Here is a 14,652-nt window from a genome sequence, read left to right on the forward strand (position 1 = left end):
TGATGCACCTGTGTGATCAGTGAGTGGAAAAAACAAAAACAAAAACCAAAACAGTGACAAAGAATATTCATTTGAGGCCAGTCTTCATCGTTGTGATAGAGTTCTTGGTTATCTGGATCATGTTGTTTGAAACAAGTTTGGATTGGGTATCCTCTCCTCTCTTCCCAAAGGGCTCTGCCAGGGCCCTCACCCACCCACCACCCAGGCTGGGCTTACCTGCCCCTGTTCACAAAGCTTGTGGCCTGGGACAAGAGGACCCAGCTGGGGTGGGCCTCCAGGCTCACCCTCCACCTGGCCTCTTCTGCCCCTTCCAGACACACAGAGCCGCTGAAGCATCAAATGTCAAAGGTCCCGTTTATTCCAGCAACCCGGAAAGAAAAGGTGTAAATAAAATAAGAAACATCCATGCACTCAACTCCTTGGGTCGGGAGGAGGGGACATGAAGCCAGGAAGAGGAGGACTGAGTGGGACGCAAAGAGGGAAGGGAGGGAGGGAGAGAGACAGGCAGAGATAGCTGGAGAGTCACATCGATCAAAAGATAGAGAGGCCTCAATAAAAAGAAAGCGAAGTATCAAAATCAGAGATCAATAAAGAAGAGACAGTACTGAGAAAACGCACTGACAAATAACAGAAGCAGAGAATGAAAGCTGGGCGCAAAGGTGGAGGGAGAAAAAACAGTACAGGAGGGGAGAGGGAGAGAGAGAGAGAGAGAGGGCAGGACAGAGACAGAAAGATAAATTTGCAAGGACACAGGCGGAGTAGAAAGGGCTCCTGTGGCCCTCGTGTGGCAATGGCTGTGTGAGCGACGACGGCAGCCCCTAGGGGCCCCCAGCGGTGCTGATGACGTGGAAGAGGGTGACATTGTAGAGCACCTGGTGGCCATTGTTCCAGGTGTAGAGGGCCCGCTCGCGGGGGTTGTAATCCAGCATGGAGATGTGGGAGTACTGGTTGTGGAAGGGCACGTCTGTGTACTCGTAGCTGGACGTGTTGGTGAAGTAGGCGAAGTAGACCTTGGCCCCGGCCAGGTGGGAGTTGGTCACGTAGAGCACGCCACAGATCATGAAGGCCTCGCCGGCGCTGCGCTTGGGGTAGCCGGTGTCCCAGGACCGCACGACCTCGAGGGTGTGCGGGTCCAGCCGGCTGACCACGATGTTGCCTGCGTTCTGGTTGGTGGTGTACACGGCCCAGAGCCCACTCTCGTCCACCATGAAGTCCATGTCCGAGAAGCCACCCCAGGAGTAGGGGAAGGTGTTATTGTAGCCGGCCCCAGGGAGGCTCCTCTGTACCAGCACAGAACGCGAGCGGAAGTGGTACTTGACCACCACGTTGCTCTGGTACTTGTTGTAGAACAGGGAGCCATTGTATACCACGTGGCCCGTGCCTGCCCACGGCTGGGGCAGCAGGTGTTGGATAAAGTTCTGGCCTTTGATGAAGTCTCCCAGAGTGTGGAACTCCAGGACCCGCCGGCCCTTGTAATAGCCATCCATGTACCAGACCTACAAGAGAGCCGCTGGTCACTGGTGGACCACCACCAATGACCCAAAGGTCCCAGCAGCCACTCAGGAATCATATGGTCATTAGGGATCAACAGTCACTAAGTGGTCATTACTCAGTCATGGGATGTCCAGTGACCTTTCATGACCGGGCATCATCCCAGTGACTGGGATCACTCGGTCAGGGAGTGCTACCGGTCTCAGACACTCAGAGGACAGTGCTCGATCCCCAAGAATCGGGGAAATTGCAGTCCCTGGTGACTCACTGGGCCTAGGAGTTCACTGGTCATTGGATATGGGATGGCTAGTGGTCATTAGGCTGCCCTTGGGTGATAAGAGGTCACGTGAATCCATCGCCCGTGGGTAATTCCTGTAACCACGAGGTGACCGGCATGAACGTCACCATCCTCTCCGTCAACGTCTTTCACTGTCACCGTGGTATTAGCGTTTGCGAGTGCCCTTACTCATGCTGGTTATTGAGCTAAGCATCCTAAGAACTGTAACGCTGATGTCATCATAACCATTTTGAAGATAAGGAAAACTGAGGCTCAGAGACGTTAAGGAACGTCCCCAAGTTTCCCAGCTAAGAATTGGTGGAAGCGGGATATAACTCCAAGTCTGAGTTTTTTTTTTTTTTTTTTTTGGTGCCTCGTGGCTTGCGGGATCTTAGTTCCCCGACGAGGGACTGAACCCACGCCCCAGCGTGGAAGCACCAATCCTAACCCACTGGACCACCAGGCAATTCCCCCCAAACCCAAGCTCGTAACCCCTTGGTTGAACCACCATGATACCTGGGAGGCCAATGATCACAGTGGGGCAGTGGCTATTTGCGACCTCTAATCTATGACACTCAATGGCTGCCCAGTGACCAACATCCATCACTAGGATAGTCACTAGGCAGTTAATAGATGATTCCCGTGGATCAGAGGTGATAGGCAATTGTGACCGTGGTGGCCACCAGAAATTTAAAGGTCATTGAGTGGTGCTGGTAGGTCCTAGTCCTTGGGAAGGCACTGGTCACTGGTGGTTACTTTGAGGTCAGTGGTCACTGGGAGCTGGTCATTAGTACTAGTAACCATTAGTCTCTATACAGTCACTGGAGGTCAGCTGACTTAGGGATTCACAGGGCTGGAAAGTTCTTGGTCAGTTGGTGGTCGCTAGACAGTCAGGGGGAGGTCCAAGGGCCCTGTAGGACACTTCGGCCTACAAGATAATCATTGATGTGGAATCGCTTGGCACCTAGGGGCAGCCACAGGCTGTGTCTCCTCCTCAGTATAGGTTCTGACCCCTGGCGTGGGCCCAGTCACTCACCCGGCTATCTGCACTGGGGGCCATCGTGTCAGTCATCCAGGAGCCGAAGCGGGACCCCATGGCCCGAATGGTGATGGGGTTACTGACCCCCGTCAGCTTCCCACAGCCTGGGAGGCAGGAACAGGGGGGATGAGGGTGGAGAATGGGAACAGCACAAGGGAGGCAGGGCAAGGACGAGGTAGTGTGATCAAACTGAAGAGCTGGGAACAGGGGTGAGGAAGGACCCAGAAACCTGGTCCCAAGGTGGAGTGAGGTTGGGGGTGAGGGACTGGAAGTGTAGGGTCAGGAGTATTTCCAGCTTCTGGGTCTATTTTTGGCCTTGGGTAGGGAGGTCAAGGGTCAAAGTTTCGAAGTTAGAGGTCAAAACCATGCCCTGGGCACACAGAGGGTTTGGGGGTTGGGTGTGGAGGCCAGGGGTCAAGATCAAGCATCAAGGCATACCCAGCTTCTGGGCACAGGCGTGGAGCCGGGCCTCCAGTGCCATCACCCGCTGCTGCAGGTCCCCGTATCCGTAGGCGCCCATCTCCTCCTGGATGGTTGCAAGGCTGCCGGAGAGATTCCTCACCTCCTCCCGCAGGCGCACAATGGTCCTCATGTCCGCCTTGTACTGCTCCAGGACCGAGCTCAGGGGCAACAGCTCCGTCATCCTGTCCTTCATCTCCTGCTCCCAAGGTGGAACCATTGCTGACCCCAACCCCTGACCAGTGACCCGGACCTGAGCCCAGCCTTCAACCCACAACTTCACCCCTTATCTCTGATGCACACCTGGCCCTTGATATTCAGCCCACACTGGACCCTAGATCTGGGCCAGCCAACACTCGGTCCTTCCCAGATGTGACCCCCCACTCTGGGAACTAATGGGACCTATCCCAATGCTTCTCTTGACCTCTGACCTGAATCCAGAAGGACCCACCTGGAAGCTCTTGGCCGAGAGGGACCCGTCGGCCGCCCGGAGCCTCGCATCCAGGCTCCGCATGAGGGTCTCCATGCTTCGCACGTACTGGAGGTCACGGTACGTCCGCAACTCAAGGACCTCCATGGACTGGGAGACGTTCTGAACCTAGGAACTTGGAGGGTTAGGGAGAGCCACACTCCTGTCCCCGTCCCCGGGATGCCACAGACAAGACCTGGCAGGGCCAGAGGCCAAACACCCAACCAACCTTCTCCTCCCAACCTTACCAGCAACCTGACCTCCCAATGGCAGGCCCAGTCCATCCATTGGCTACTAGTCTGGCCACCACCACCTCCCACCTCTTCCCTCCTCCCTGCTCTCCCTGCCTCCACTCTCGTCCCCAGCAATCAAGTCTCCACAGAGCAGCCAGACAGAGTTTTTTCTTTTTTCTTCTTTTTTTTGTTTTTGGCCACACTGCAAGGCATGTGGGATCTTTGTTCCCCGACCAGGGGTCGAACCCAGGCCCCCTGCAGTGGAAGTACGGACTCTTAACCGCTGGACCACCAGGGAAGTCCCGAGAGGGAGTTTTTCAAAAGGAAGATTGGATCACCTTCCCCTGCAGACCCCGCGAGCTGGTCCTGCCCCTTTGCCTGCCTACTCGCCGTGTTCATCCACTGCAACCACCAGCCCAACTTCGCTCACATAGATTTGAAACTTCTTCCGTCCTCAGGGCCTTTGCACTTGCTGATCCTTCTACCTGGAGCACTGTTCCCTTTGTCTTCGCCACTGGCTTCGCCTCATCTTTCATGTCTCAACTCCAGCATCACCTCCTCAGAGTGGCCTTCCCTGATCACCCTGCCTTAAGCAGCCACTCGCCCTCTCCCCCTTACGTGGTTATTTTCTTTCCAGCTATGAGTACTACCTGGAACATTCTTATTCATCTGTCTCCTTCAGGTGGGATCCTCAGAGGCAGACCCAGTGTCTGGCTTGTCCACAGCTGAATGCTCAGTAAATACTAGATGCTCAATAAATACCTTTAGGCTAACTGAGGGAACTGAACTTCCCCTTGCCCTAACCTCTCCTAATCCAGACTGAGGGCCCCCTAGCTCCCACCTCCACTTGGCTAAGTTGAGTTCCTCCCGGCCAAGGTGAACTCAGAGGCAACACTGGATGCCTGTTGAAATACACAGACTTTCCTGAACCATTGTTCACGTGACACCTGGAAGTTCTCAGAAAGCCAAGAACCTGATACCCATCCTGGACGCCACAAAACATTTTTACGGTCATGGTCAACAATCAGGGGCCACCACATGGCCATTCTGCACTGTTGGGGAAAGCAGTTCCGGTGTCACGGGCAGGGCAGGATCCTACAGAGTTAATGGGTGGAAGACTCCAGTGCCAACAAGGGTCTCTTCCGTCCTCAGCTTCCTCCTCTACAGGATGGCGGTGGGAAGTTGCTAGTCCCTTTCAACACCGACATCAGAGGTGGCTAATGGGCAGTTTGGCTGGGTAGTGGCAAGAGACAGCAGCCGGCCTCTAAAGGGCACCGAAATATCCTTGGGAATGTATTGAATGGGGACCAGTTTATGTCAACCACAATCAGAAGGGGAAGGCACCTTTATGTAAGTCTCTTGGGAGGGAGGGTGAGACCCTTCTTAGCAGGTGAGTCTGGCTGAGTGCGTGATGGGGCCAGAGCTCATGCACCGAAGACTCAGATGCTGCCACTGGGGTTCTCCTTCCCTGTCCCCATACAGCGCTCAGCTTCTCCTCCAAAGAAAGCACTAAACAGATATTGACCGAAATATCCACCTGGAGGGGAGCCAGGTCATCCACCAGTTCTGAATAATCTGTTTGGCTAGATCTGGCCCCGGCTGACCTGGATGGGGGCAGAGGGCAGGGTGGGAATTGGGAGATTTTCACAAGGGAACCTGGAAGGTTCTTACCTTCTCCATCATCTGCCGCAGCTCCCGGCTCCGGCCATCGCGGGAGCAGGTGCTCTGCGCGGGGATCACGGCCGTGCAGATGCATTTTCCATCGGGAGCCTGGGCCGAGGTGTACAGCTGCCAGCCTTCCTCTGGGCTTTGGAAGAGGGTCTGCGGGGAAGTCGGAGTCAGAGAGTGGGAACCCAATGGGGGAATCACCCCATCACTCCTGGGAGAGAAAAAGGGCCCCGGAGAGATGACAGACGTCTTTTGCTGGACCCTTGGAATGTGCCAGACCATGTGCTAAGGGCCAGACGTGTGTGATCTCAATCCCTCCTCAGGGAGCCCCATTTTACAGATGATAAGACTGAGGTATGAGGGGCGAAGGAACATGGCAAGGAATTGTGGGATTTGAGCCCTTCCAAAGAGGGGAATTCATTCTCTCAAACACATTTGCTCACGCATGCGACAATGCCTCCATAACCACCATTAGAACATAGACTCAGACTCCTACCAAGCCTCAAACCTGAACATTCCTCTCTGCTTCTCAACCCACAGTGACAGACAGGTTCTGGATATATCTTGGGGGCCACTAAGCATAACTCTACTATTGTCATTCCCCCTTCCACCAACCCCTGTTCCTGAGAAGAGGCAGGGTGATGGCCAAAGGGTGACAGACTCCTCACAGAGACCTCCAAGCCCTTGACTAAAAGGCGTCACTTTTAGACTCCTCCTAAACTAAACTTCAAGTCAGTTGATGCTGCTCAGATAATTCAGGGATCAATTATGGCTGTGCTTCCCAAACCATGCTCCTTGGAACCCTGGCAATCTTAGCAGGCATGCTGGGAAGACGGTACTCTGAGGTCAAATATGTTTGTGCATTGCTGAGTGAAACGAGTTTCTTTCTTTCTTTCTTTCTTTCTTTCTTTCTTTTTTTTGGCCATGCTGCGCGGCTTGAGGGCTTAGTTCCCCGATCAGGGATCAAACCCGGGCCCTCAGCAGTGAAAGCACAGACCTCCAACCACTGGACCACCAGGGAATTCCTGAAACGAGTTTCTTTAATGCAGGACTTATCAGAACCTTTGAAATGCTCATGTTCATCAGGGAACTGACGCTGGTTGTTCAGGTTTTTAAGGGATGCGTGTGTCCTATATGGCTCGTGTTCATCAGAGCCATATTTTCCCAAAATTATTAGAAAATATCTAGTGAGTGCCTATTCTATGCCAGGCATGGGTCTGGGATAGGGTCTAGGAAGAGAGAGACGAAGAAAGCATATCGATTGCTGCCCATAGATGTGGAGGAGACAGACATGAATTATGGAATCCTGCCATTACTTCTAGAACTATGCTGCAGTGAATGCTACAAAGAAAGTACAGAGAGTAACAGACCCTCCCAGGCTGAGGGTCTCAGAGGAGGTGCCCCAGGGAAGGGACAAGTAAGCTGAACTTGAGGGATGAGTGAGCCAGGAGAAGGGGAGAGAGGAAGGGACACCTCTGGCACACAAATTCTGACCAATACCTGGAGGGATTGGAGAAACATTGCTCAAAAAGCATTGAATCTCACTGGATGGAACGTGTTGGGCCCCCAGATCAGGCCCCCTTGAGCTTCCCCAGAACGTACTGGAGTCAGTCACAAGTCCCAGTCTTTTTGTTTTTAATCGGGGCATGGTGGTCTCATTTGTTCAACAAATATTTGTTAAGCTCCTACTGTGTGTCAGGCTCTGTTCTGGACATTGAAAACATAGTAAACAAAACACAAACACAAAAGCTCCTCTAGGAGTTACTTTAAAGTGGAGAGCAACAGAAATAAATAAGTTAACACCAAGTATTTAAAGGGTTTTGAGTGCCATAGAGAGAAGTAAAGCAGGGAAGAAATGATGGAGGATGCTAGGGTTGGGGGGTGGTTAGGGATTGCAATTTTAGGGGCCCTGGGAAGGGCTTAATGAGAAGATGTCATTTGAGTAAAGACCTGAAGGAGGTGAGGGAGGAGCCACGAGGATATCTGGGGAAAGATGTTCCAGGCAGAGAGAACAGCAAGTGCAAAGGCCCTGAGGCAGGACCATGCCTGGTATGCTTGGGAAACATGGAGGAGGCTAGTTCAGCTAGAAGAGAGTCACCGAGGCAGAGATTGTGCGCGGGGTGGGGGAGAGGAGGACAGAGATGGGACAGGGCCTTGTGGACCATGGGGAGGACACATTTTTGCTCTGAGTGAGGTAGGAGCCAAGGAGGGTTCTGTGCAGAGGACGGACAGGACCTGACTCAGGTGTTCACAAGCGCCCCCTGACTGCTGTGGGGGGGAACAGACTGTGGGTGTGAGGTGGCAAGGGTGGGAAACCAGGGCAGAGGTGACTGCAAGAGTCCAGGCAAGCGATGATGGGTGGAAACCGAGGAGATGGGAAGTAGAAGATGCTGGTCCTATCCAGAATGCATTCCTAAGACGGGGAAGAAAATCTGATAAAACCCCAAGTGTTTTACAGAGAAACAAAGCTTCACCATCATGGATCATTTGCACAGCCGTTACTTATCACCCCGCAGAGGCTGTTCCCACGAGCTGTAGCAGAGATAAGCCAGGCTGTGAGTTATGAGCAATCCCAGAGACTCCAGCTGTTAGCCCAGCTTTTTCTCTCCCACTCAATAAAGCCTTTTTTTTTTTTTAGCTTATTGGAATGTGAGCAAGTGATATTACGGTACAGATGAGCTGACTCGTCCGCTAATTTATTAGAAAAAAAGAAAACATTCATAGATACCATCTGAAACTATTGTCATTAGTCATTCTTTGAGCCTTATGTACACACTTCGGAGGTTGAGGGAACCCCCTCTTTACAAGTCCATGTTTCCCCGGCGGAGGAATGAAGTCACTCACCTTCCCAGGCTCCCTTGCACGCAGGCATGGTCCAGGTGGAGCCCACACTCCAGCCTTACTGCAGAGCGCCCAGGATCCCTCACTGCCAAGGGCTTCCTCGGGTGGTCCGAGCCCACCCTGCCTTTGCACTGGGCAGGCAGAAGCACCTCCCACCCGGAAGTCCCCACGGAGTTCGTGATAAATACCAGCCCTCTCACCTCTCCAGTGGGAGAACTCTGGGGTGCCTGCTGCCTGCAGTTTCCCAGAGGATCCCATGGGGATCTGTGCTCCAGGTGCCCACAGTGGCACCATTAGATTGCCCTGCCTGGGTTTCCTTCACTTCCCATCTCCCTTTCGCCACTGGTTCCTCCTGGGATCGCCTCCCAGCTAAGTATTTGCACTCAACTCCTCTCATCCAGCTCTGCTCCTGAAGAAGCCTGACCAAAACCAAGAAGGATGTCCTAAGACAAAAAGGGTGACCCAGAGGGGGAGGGATAAATTAGGAGGTTGGGATTAACATACACATACTACTCTATATAACATAGATAATCAGGGCTTCCCTGGTGGCGCAGTGGTTAAGAATCTGCCTGCCGATGCAGGGGATGCAGGTTCGAGCCCTGGTCTGGGAAGATCCCACATGCTACGGAGCGGCTGGGCCCGTGAACCATGGCCGCTGAGCCTGCGCGTCCGGAGCCTGTGCTCCGCAGCGGGAGAGGCCACAACAGTGAGAGGCCCACGTACCGCAAAAAAAAAAAAAAAAAAAAAAAAAAAAAAAAAAAAGATAATCAATAAGATCTGACTGTATAGCACAGGGAACTCTATTCAATATTCTGTAATAACCTGTATGGGAAAAGAATCTGAAAAAGAATAAATATATGTATATGTATCACTGAATCACTTTGCTGTACACCTGAAACTAACACCACATTGTAAATCAACTAAACTCCAGTAAAAGATAAAACTTTAAAAAAAGGAAAGAAAAGTGATTCAGGAATGCCTTCCCCTTTGGTTCTAGGAGAATGCAGAACTAGCTTCACCTTTTTTCATGACAAATACAGTTCTTAAAAAACAAAGACAAAAAAAACAAAACCACGAACTTGAGTCCAAACATCTCCATCTGTGCTCCCCTGGCTCTGATCCCCAAGCAATTTGGATAGAACCCCCCGAAGATTCTCATTTGTGCAGAGACAAAGCAGCCCGGTTCAACATAATTAACATCCCCTTCCTACATTCTGTAGCGTGTGCTTTGAAGCAAACAAGCCATTTTCTCTCAACACATGAAATATTGAATTGTAAAAGAGAAGCATGGTTTAAGCGGCACAGAGAGAAGGCCTCCATGGCTTTCCTAAAATAATTGTCTGCGTTGGACGCACCTCGCTGGAGTGTTCTCTGTAGCAGCGTAATTAAATGCTCGGGGTTTGGCTGCCAAATCTCAGCACGGCAAAGAGCCTGAGTTTCACCCATCGGGTTCAAGTTCAAACACACAGTCAATTCATGTCCTTGGGAACCCACTGGAATGTCCTGGGAGGCTCCGTGTTTGACAGTCCAAAGGCCAGCTCTCCCAGACTGGGTTTAGCTTCAAACCAAAGTCACAACTTCTCAGAGTTCACACTCCTAGGGATAGAGAATGCCTATAACTAAGGGAAATGTTTATAACAGCAGGTGTAAGAGCCGCGAAGCTCTCCCGGTACAGACACTTCTGATCTGGTGGCCTGTCTCACCTCACATGTATATACGTCCATGCCACTCTCTCACTTTGTCCCAGCTTACCGTTCCCCCTCCCTGTGTCCTCAAGTCCATTCTCTAGTAGGTCTGTATCTTTATTCCCATCTTGCCCCTAGGTTCTTCATGACCTTTTTTTCTTTTTTTCTTAGATTCCATATATATGTGTTAGCATACGGTATTTGTTTTTCTCTTTCTGACTTACTTCACTCTGTATGACAGACTCTAGGTCCATCCACAAATAACTCAATTTCGTTTCTTTTTATGGCTGAGTAATATTCCATTGTATATATGTGCCACATCTTCTTTATCCATTCATCTGTCAGTGGACACTTAGTTTGCTTCCATGTCCTGGCTATTGTAAATAGAGCTGCAATGAACATTTTGGTACATGACTCTTTTTTTTTTTTTTTGCGGTATGCGGGCCTCTCACTGCTGTGGCCTCTCCCGTTGCGGAGCACAGGCTCCGGACACGCAGGCTCAGCGGCCATGGCTCACGGGCTCAGCCGCTCTGCGGCATGCGGGATCTTCCCGGACCGGGGCACGAACCTGTGTCCCCTGCATCGGCAGGCGGACTCTCAACCACTGCGCCACCAGGGAAGCCCCATGACTCTTTTTGAATTATGTTTTTCTCAGGGTATATGCCCAGTAGTGGGATTGCTGGGTCGTATGGTGATTCTATTTTTAGTTTTTTAAGGAACCTCCTTACTGTTCTCCATAGTGGCTGGGATTTTTCAAATGCTTTCACCTAGGCTGCTGCCCCAATGAAGCAGCAGTCTCTGTAACGGGTCCAGGATTGACTGAGTACAGGACACGCAGGAAAAGTTTTTCTAGCTCTCGCGTCCGGGATCATCATCTCGGCCTACAGCTCCGTCACCTACGTCTTGGTTCAAAAAACAATTCTTGGTTCTTCCGGGGGCCGAGGGATTGCTACAGGATCCCAGGGGCAGCCAACCATTGAGCACCGGCTATTGGGGATTAGCAAACAGGCATAGAGCAAGCAGCTGCCTCTTGATAAGTCAAGGATATTATTGCGTTTGAGGCTGGATAATTTAATCAGGAAGCAGAAGTGGCTTGGGGCTCAGATATTTATTTGTTGGCTGCCTTGTTCCAGAGAGGACTGCAAGTGGTTTACAAGGATATGTAAAATACCACACGATAGCTCCAATTAAATAGGAGAGCAGGAATTAGATATTTCTGGAGGGCGGTCTGCCAATCCAAAACCAAAGCCTTAAGGTTTCTGCATTTGTATTTAACTCCAATCTGAGTCTAAGAATTTAGCTCAGGGAAATCATGTGACAAACACTCAATTGCTACAAGAATGCTCATTAAAGTGTTGTCTAAAATTGGACAACTGGAATTTTTTCCCCTCCAGTCGTTTGCCAGTAGGGGCATTGATTTTAAAACTCTACAGGAGGGAATACTGTGCAGCCATTAAAATCGGGGACTAGTAGGGATTTTTATTCCCATCTTCAAATTTACCTTCTAAGTTTTCTACAATAAACACGTATTGTTCTTGTGAAGTTTTTTTCAGTCCGTTTAAAGTTTTGTGGGGTTTTTTTTTTTTTTTTGCAAGGAAGAGAGAGAAAAAGTGGGGACATAGAGCCAGAAGTGAGGCTAAGAAAAACCCATCCCTTAAAAACTTGAACAACCAGCATATGGTTGGGCCATAAATTTGGCTTCAAGCTCCTTAGCAGCCAACTCAAAAAGGGAAAGCTGGTCATTTATGCGGCTCCCAGTGTCCTGAAACAAAAACACACCAGATGCTCAGGAGAAAATTTAACTATTTTTAGTACCAAGAACAGGCAAGGATCTCTCCCACGGTCCTCCCAAAAAGGAGTCCGTGTGATGTCACCAGCATCTTTCCAGACAACATCCTTACAATGGAAATGACTCGTTTCTTCTGGATGTCCCTTCTTCCTACTCAGCTGGTAGGGTAGAGCCAGGTGGTTAAGAGCAGGGTCTGAGGGTCAGGCTGCCTGGGTTGATGTCCTGGCTTGGCCACTCACTTGCTGTGTGAGTTGTTTAACCTCCCTGTGCCTCCTTGCCCTCATCTGTAAATTGGACACGATAACCTGTACCTACCTCACAGCGTCGCTGGGAAGCTTGAACGAGTCAATACCATACATGTGAGAGGGGACTTCCCTGGTGGTCAAGTGGTTAAGATGCCACGTTCCCAATGCAGTGGGCACGGGTTCAATCCCTGGGTGGGGAATTAAGATCCCGCATACCGTGTGACATGGCCAAAAAAAAAAAAAATACTATACTTGTGAGCAATTAGAACAGTCATCAGCATGTAGTAAGTGCTACAGAAACGTTTGCTATTACTGTTATAATCCCCATGATGCTCTAAAGCCAATTTGGTAACTTCCTGAAGTCGAAATGGTTTGAATTTGATGCGGGCACTGAACTGAGATGATCTGGAAGAATGGGTGAAAGTCCATTGGATTTGGGGCTGAGAATGCAAGATGATGAGAAGTCACAGCCAGATGGCAGTGAGAGAGAGAAAGAGATACAGGGAGAGACAGGGTGTCGAGTCCTACCAAAGACAGACAGAGACACTGCTCCATCCTACTCGCCACGTGACTCGGCCAGTTCAGTTTCTGGTCCTAGTTACATCTCCCTGATGTAATTTGGTGGAAGGGAGTCCTGTTTCAGTGTAACAGGCAATCAACAAAGCTCATGGGACTTCCCTGGTGGTCCAGTGGTTAAGACTCCTCACTTCCACTGCAGGGGCCGCGGGTTCAATCCCGTAGGGGAACTAAGACCCCACGTGCCATGCGGTCCAGCCAAAACAAAACAAAACAAAAAAGAACAACAACAAAAAAGACAACAATGAAACCCCAAGGCTCACACGGCCGTGTTCTCTGTGGCCCATCCTCTAGGCAACCTCCTCTTCCTGGAACACACCATGCTTTTTCCCACCTTCAGGTCTTTGCACTGGCTGGTCCCTCAGCCATCAAAACTCTTGCCCCATCTCATGGCTGGGCTAACTCTTCCCCATTTCTAGGGCTCAAGCATAAATGTCTCTTCCGAAAGCAGCCTCCACTGTCCCTTCCCCATGTTACCCACTTCTCAAGGCACCCTGTGCTTTTTCCCCCTAATACTTGTATTTCTTACTGTATGTCAAGCCTTGTTCTAAGCACTTTGCATGCTTTAACTGATGGAGCTCTCACCATGGCACTAGGAGACAGGCACTGTCATTATCCACCTTTGAGAAGTGAAGAAAACGAGGGGAGAGAGGGCTCCAATCTCTTGCCCAGAGCTTCACAGTCTATAAGCGGTGGAGCTGGGATTTGAACACAGGTCACATGGCTCCACAGTCTACACCACCATGCTGCACCTCCCCTGTTCTCCTTCAAGCCCTGATCACAATGGCCATTGGGACCTCTTGGGTGTGACCACTGGCTCAAAGCCTGCCTCCGCCCCCCGACGGGAAAGAGGATGGGAAAGGGGAGTTCTGTCTGCTTTGCTCATTGCTGAATCCCCCAGGCCTGGCATGATGAATGTTTGTTGAATAATTAGATGCTGATGGGCAAACAGCCCATCACAGATTCACCATGCGTTTCCTCTCCACCACCAAATCGGTTTCTGCCTGTCCCAGGGAGGGACTGTCTGAGATCAAGTTGCAGATCATCTGTGGCAGGCACAGAGGCGGCGGCGGCTTCCCTCTGACTGCAGGGACGGCAGAAAGGCCGTGATGACTGATCAGGGACATACCTATCTGCCACGTCTCAGCCGTGATGGGGCCTGAGTCCCTTTGGAGGGCTTGAGATAATAGCAGCCTGCTCCTGTCAAACCTAGCGGTATTGGGCAAATCCCCGCTGAGTGATAAGCTTGACAGGCTTTAAAGAAGATATCAGCTCACCCGTGCCGAGATGGAGAACCAGAGCCTCCCTCAGTCTGAGCAGCTGGGGCTTGGCCTGTGAGAGCCCGTGGCCGGGGGAGGGGCTGGGATGGGATGGGGGGGGGCGACTGTGAGTTCACTCATTCATGCATTTTTTTTTTTTTTTTTTGGCTGCGTCCCGCGGCTTGCAGGATCCTAGTTCCCCCACCGGGGATTGAACCCAAGCCCTCGACAGTGAAAGCACTGAGTCCCAACCACTGGACCGCCAGGGAATTCCCGATTCATTTATTCATTCGTTCCCTTCCAATGCAGATAACCCATCTTGCCCTGAGAGGCTATTCAGGCTGGCACACACCACCTCTCACCCTCTGAAGCCAGCCAAGCCATGGCAGAAGACCCCCATTGTCCCTTGGGCCCCGGTCCAGACATACATTCCCGGATGTCTTAGGCTCTGCCATTACAGTGCCAACGTGGACCAAAATGAATGAAATAGACTTCCTTGGGAAAGGTGGGAAGAGACACAGGTCTCTGAGTTTGACTGACTGTCCTCCCTGGGGTCCTTCTCCCTGGAGAAGGCTTGCCTTGTACAAGAATTTACAAACGCAGTCCATTCCTTTGCAGTGT

The 14,652-nt window shown here is 51.1% G+C and overlaps 1 protein-coding gene across 2 annotated transcripts in view; it reads right to left on the bottom strand.

The window, feature by feature from the left end:
- Positions 1-335: 335 nt before the first annotated feature.
- Positions 336-14,652, bottom strand: part of OLFM2 (olfactomedin 2) — a 62,579-nt gene continuing 48,262 nt past the window's right edge. Inside the window, exons 2-6 of one of the 2 annotated variants that reach the window (XM_032627162.1) lie at positions 5,640-5,789; positions 3,718-3,864; positions 3,246-3,465; positions 2,805-2,911; positions 336-1,496 (exon numbers count right to left, since the gene is read on the bottom strand). In XM_032627162.1, coding sequence (XP_032483053.1) covers positions 819-1,496; positions 2,805-2,911; positions 3,246-3,465; positions 3,718-3,864; positions 5,640-5,789 — 1,302 coding nt within the window. In that variant the 3' untranslated portion in view covers positions 336-818. The remainder of the gene's footprint in view (positions 1,497-2,804; positions 2,912-3,245; positions 3,466-3,717; positions 3,865-5,639; positions 5,790-14,652) is intronic. The other variant, XM_032627161.1, reaches the window with a different exon arrangement.

This window comes from Phocoena sinus, chromosome 3, assembly GCF_008692025.1.
Source record: "Phocoena sinus isolate mPhoSin1 chromosome 3, mPhoSin1.pri, whole genome shotgun sequence".
NCBI lineage: Eukaryota > Metazoa > Chordata > Mammalia > Artiodactyla > Phocoenidae > Phocoena > Phocoena sinus.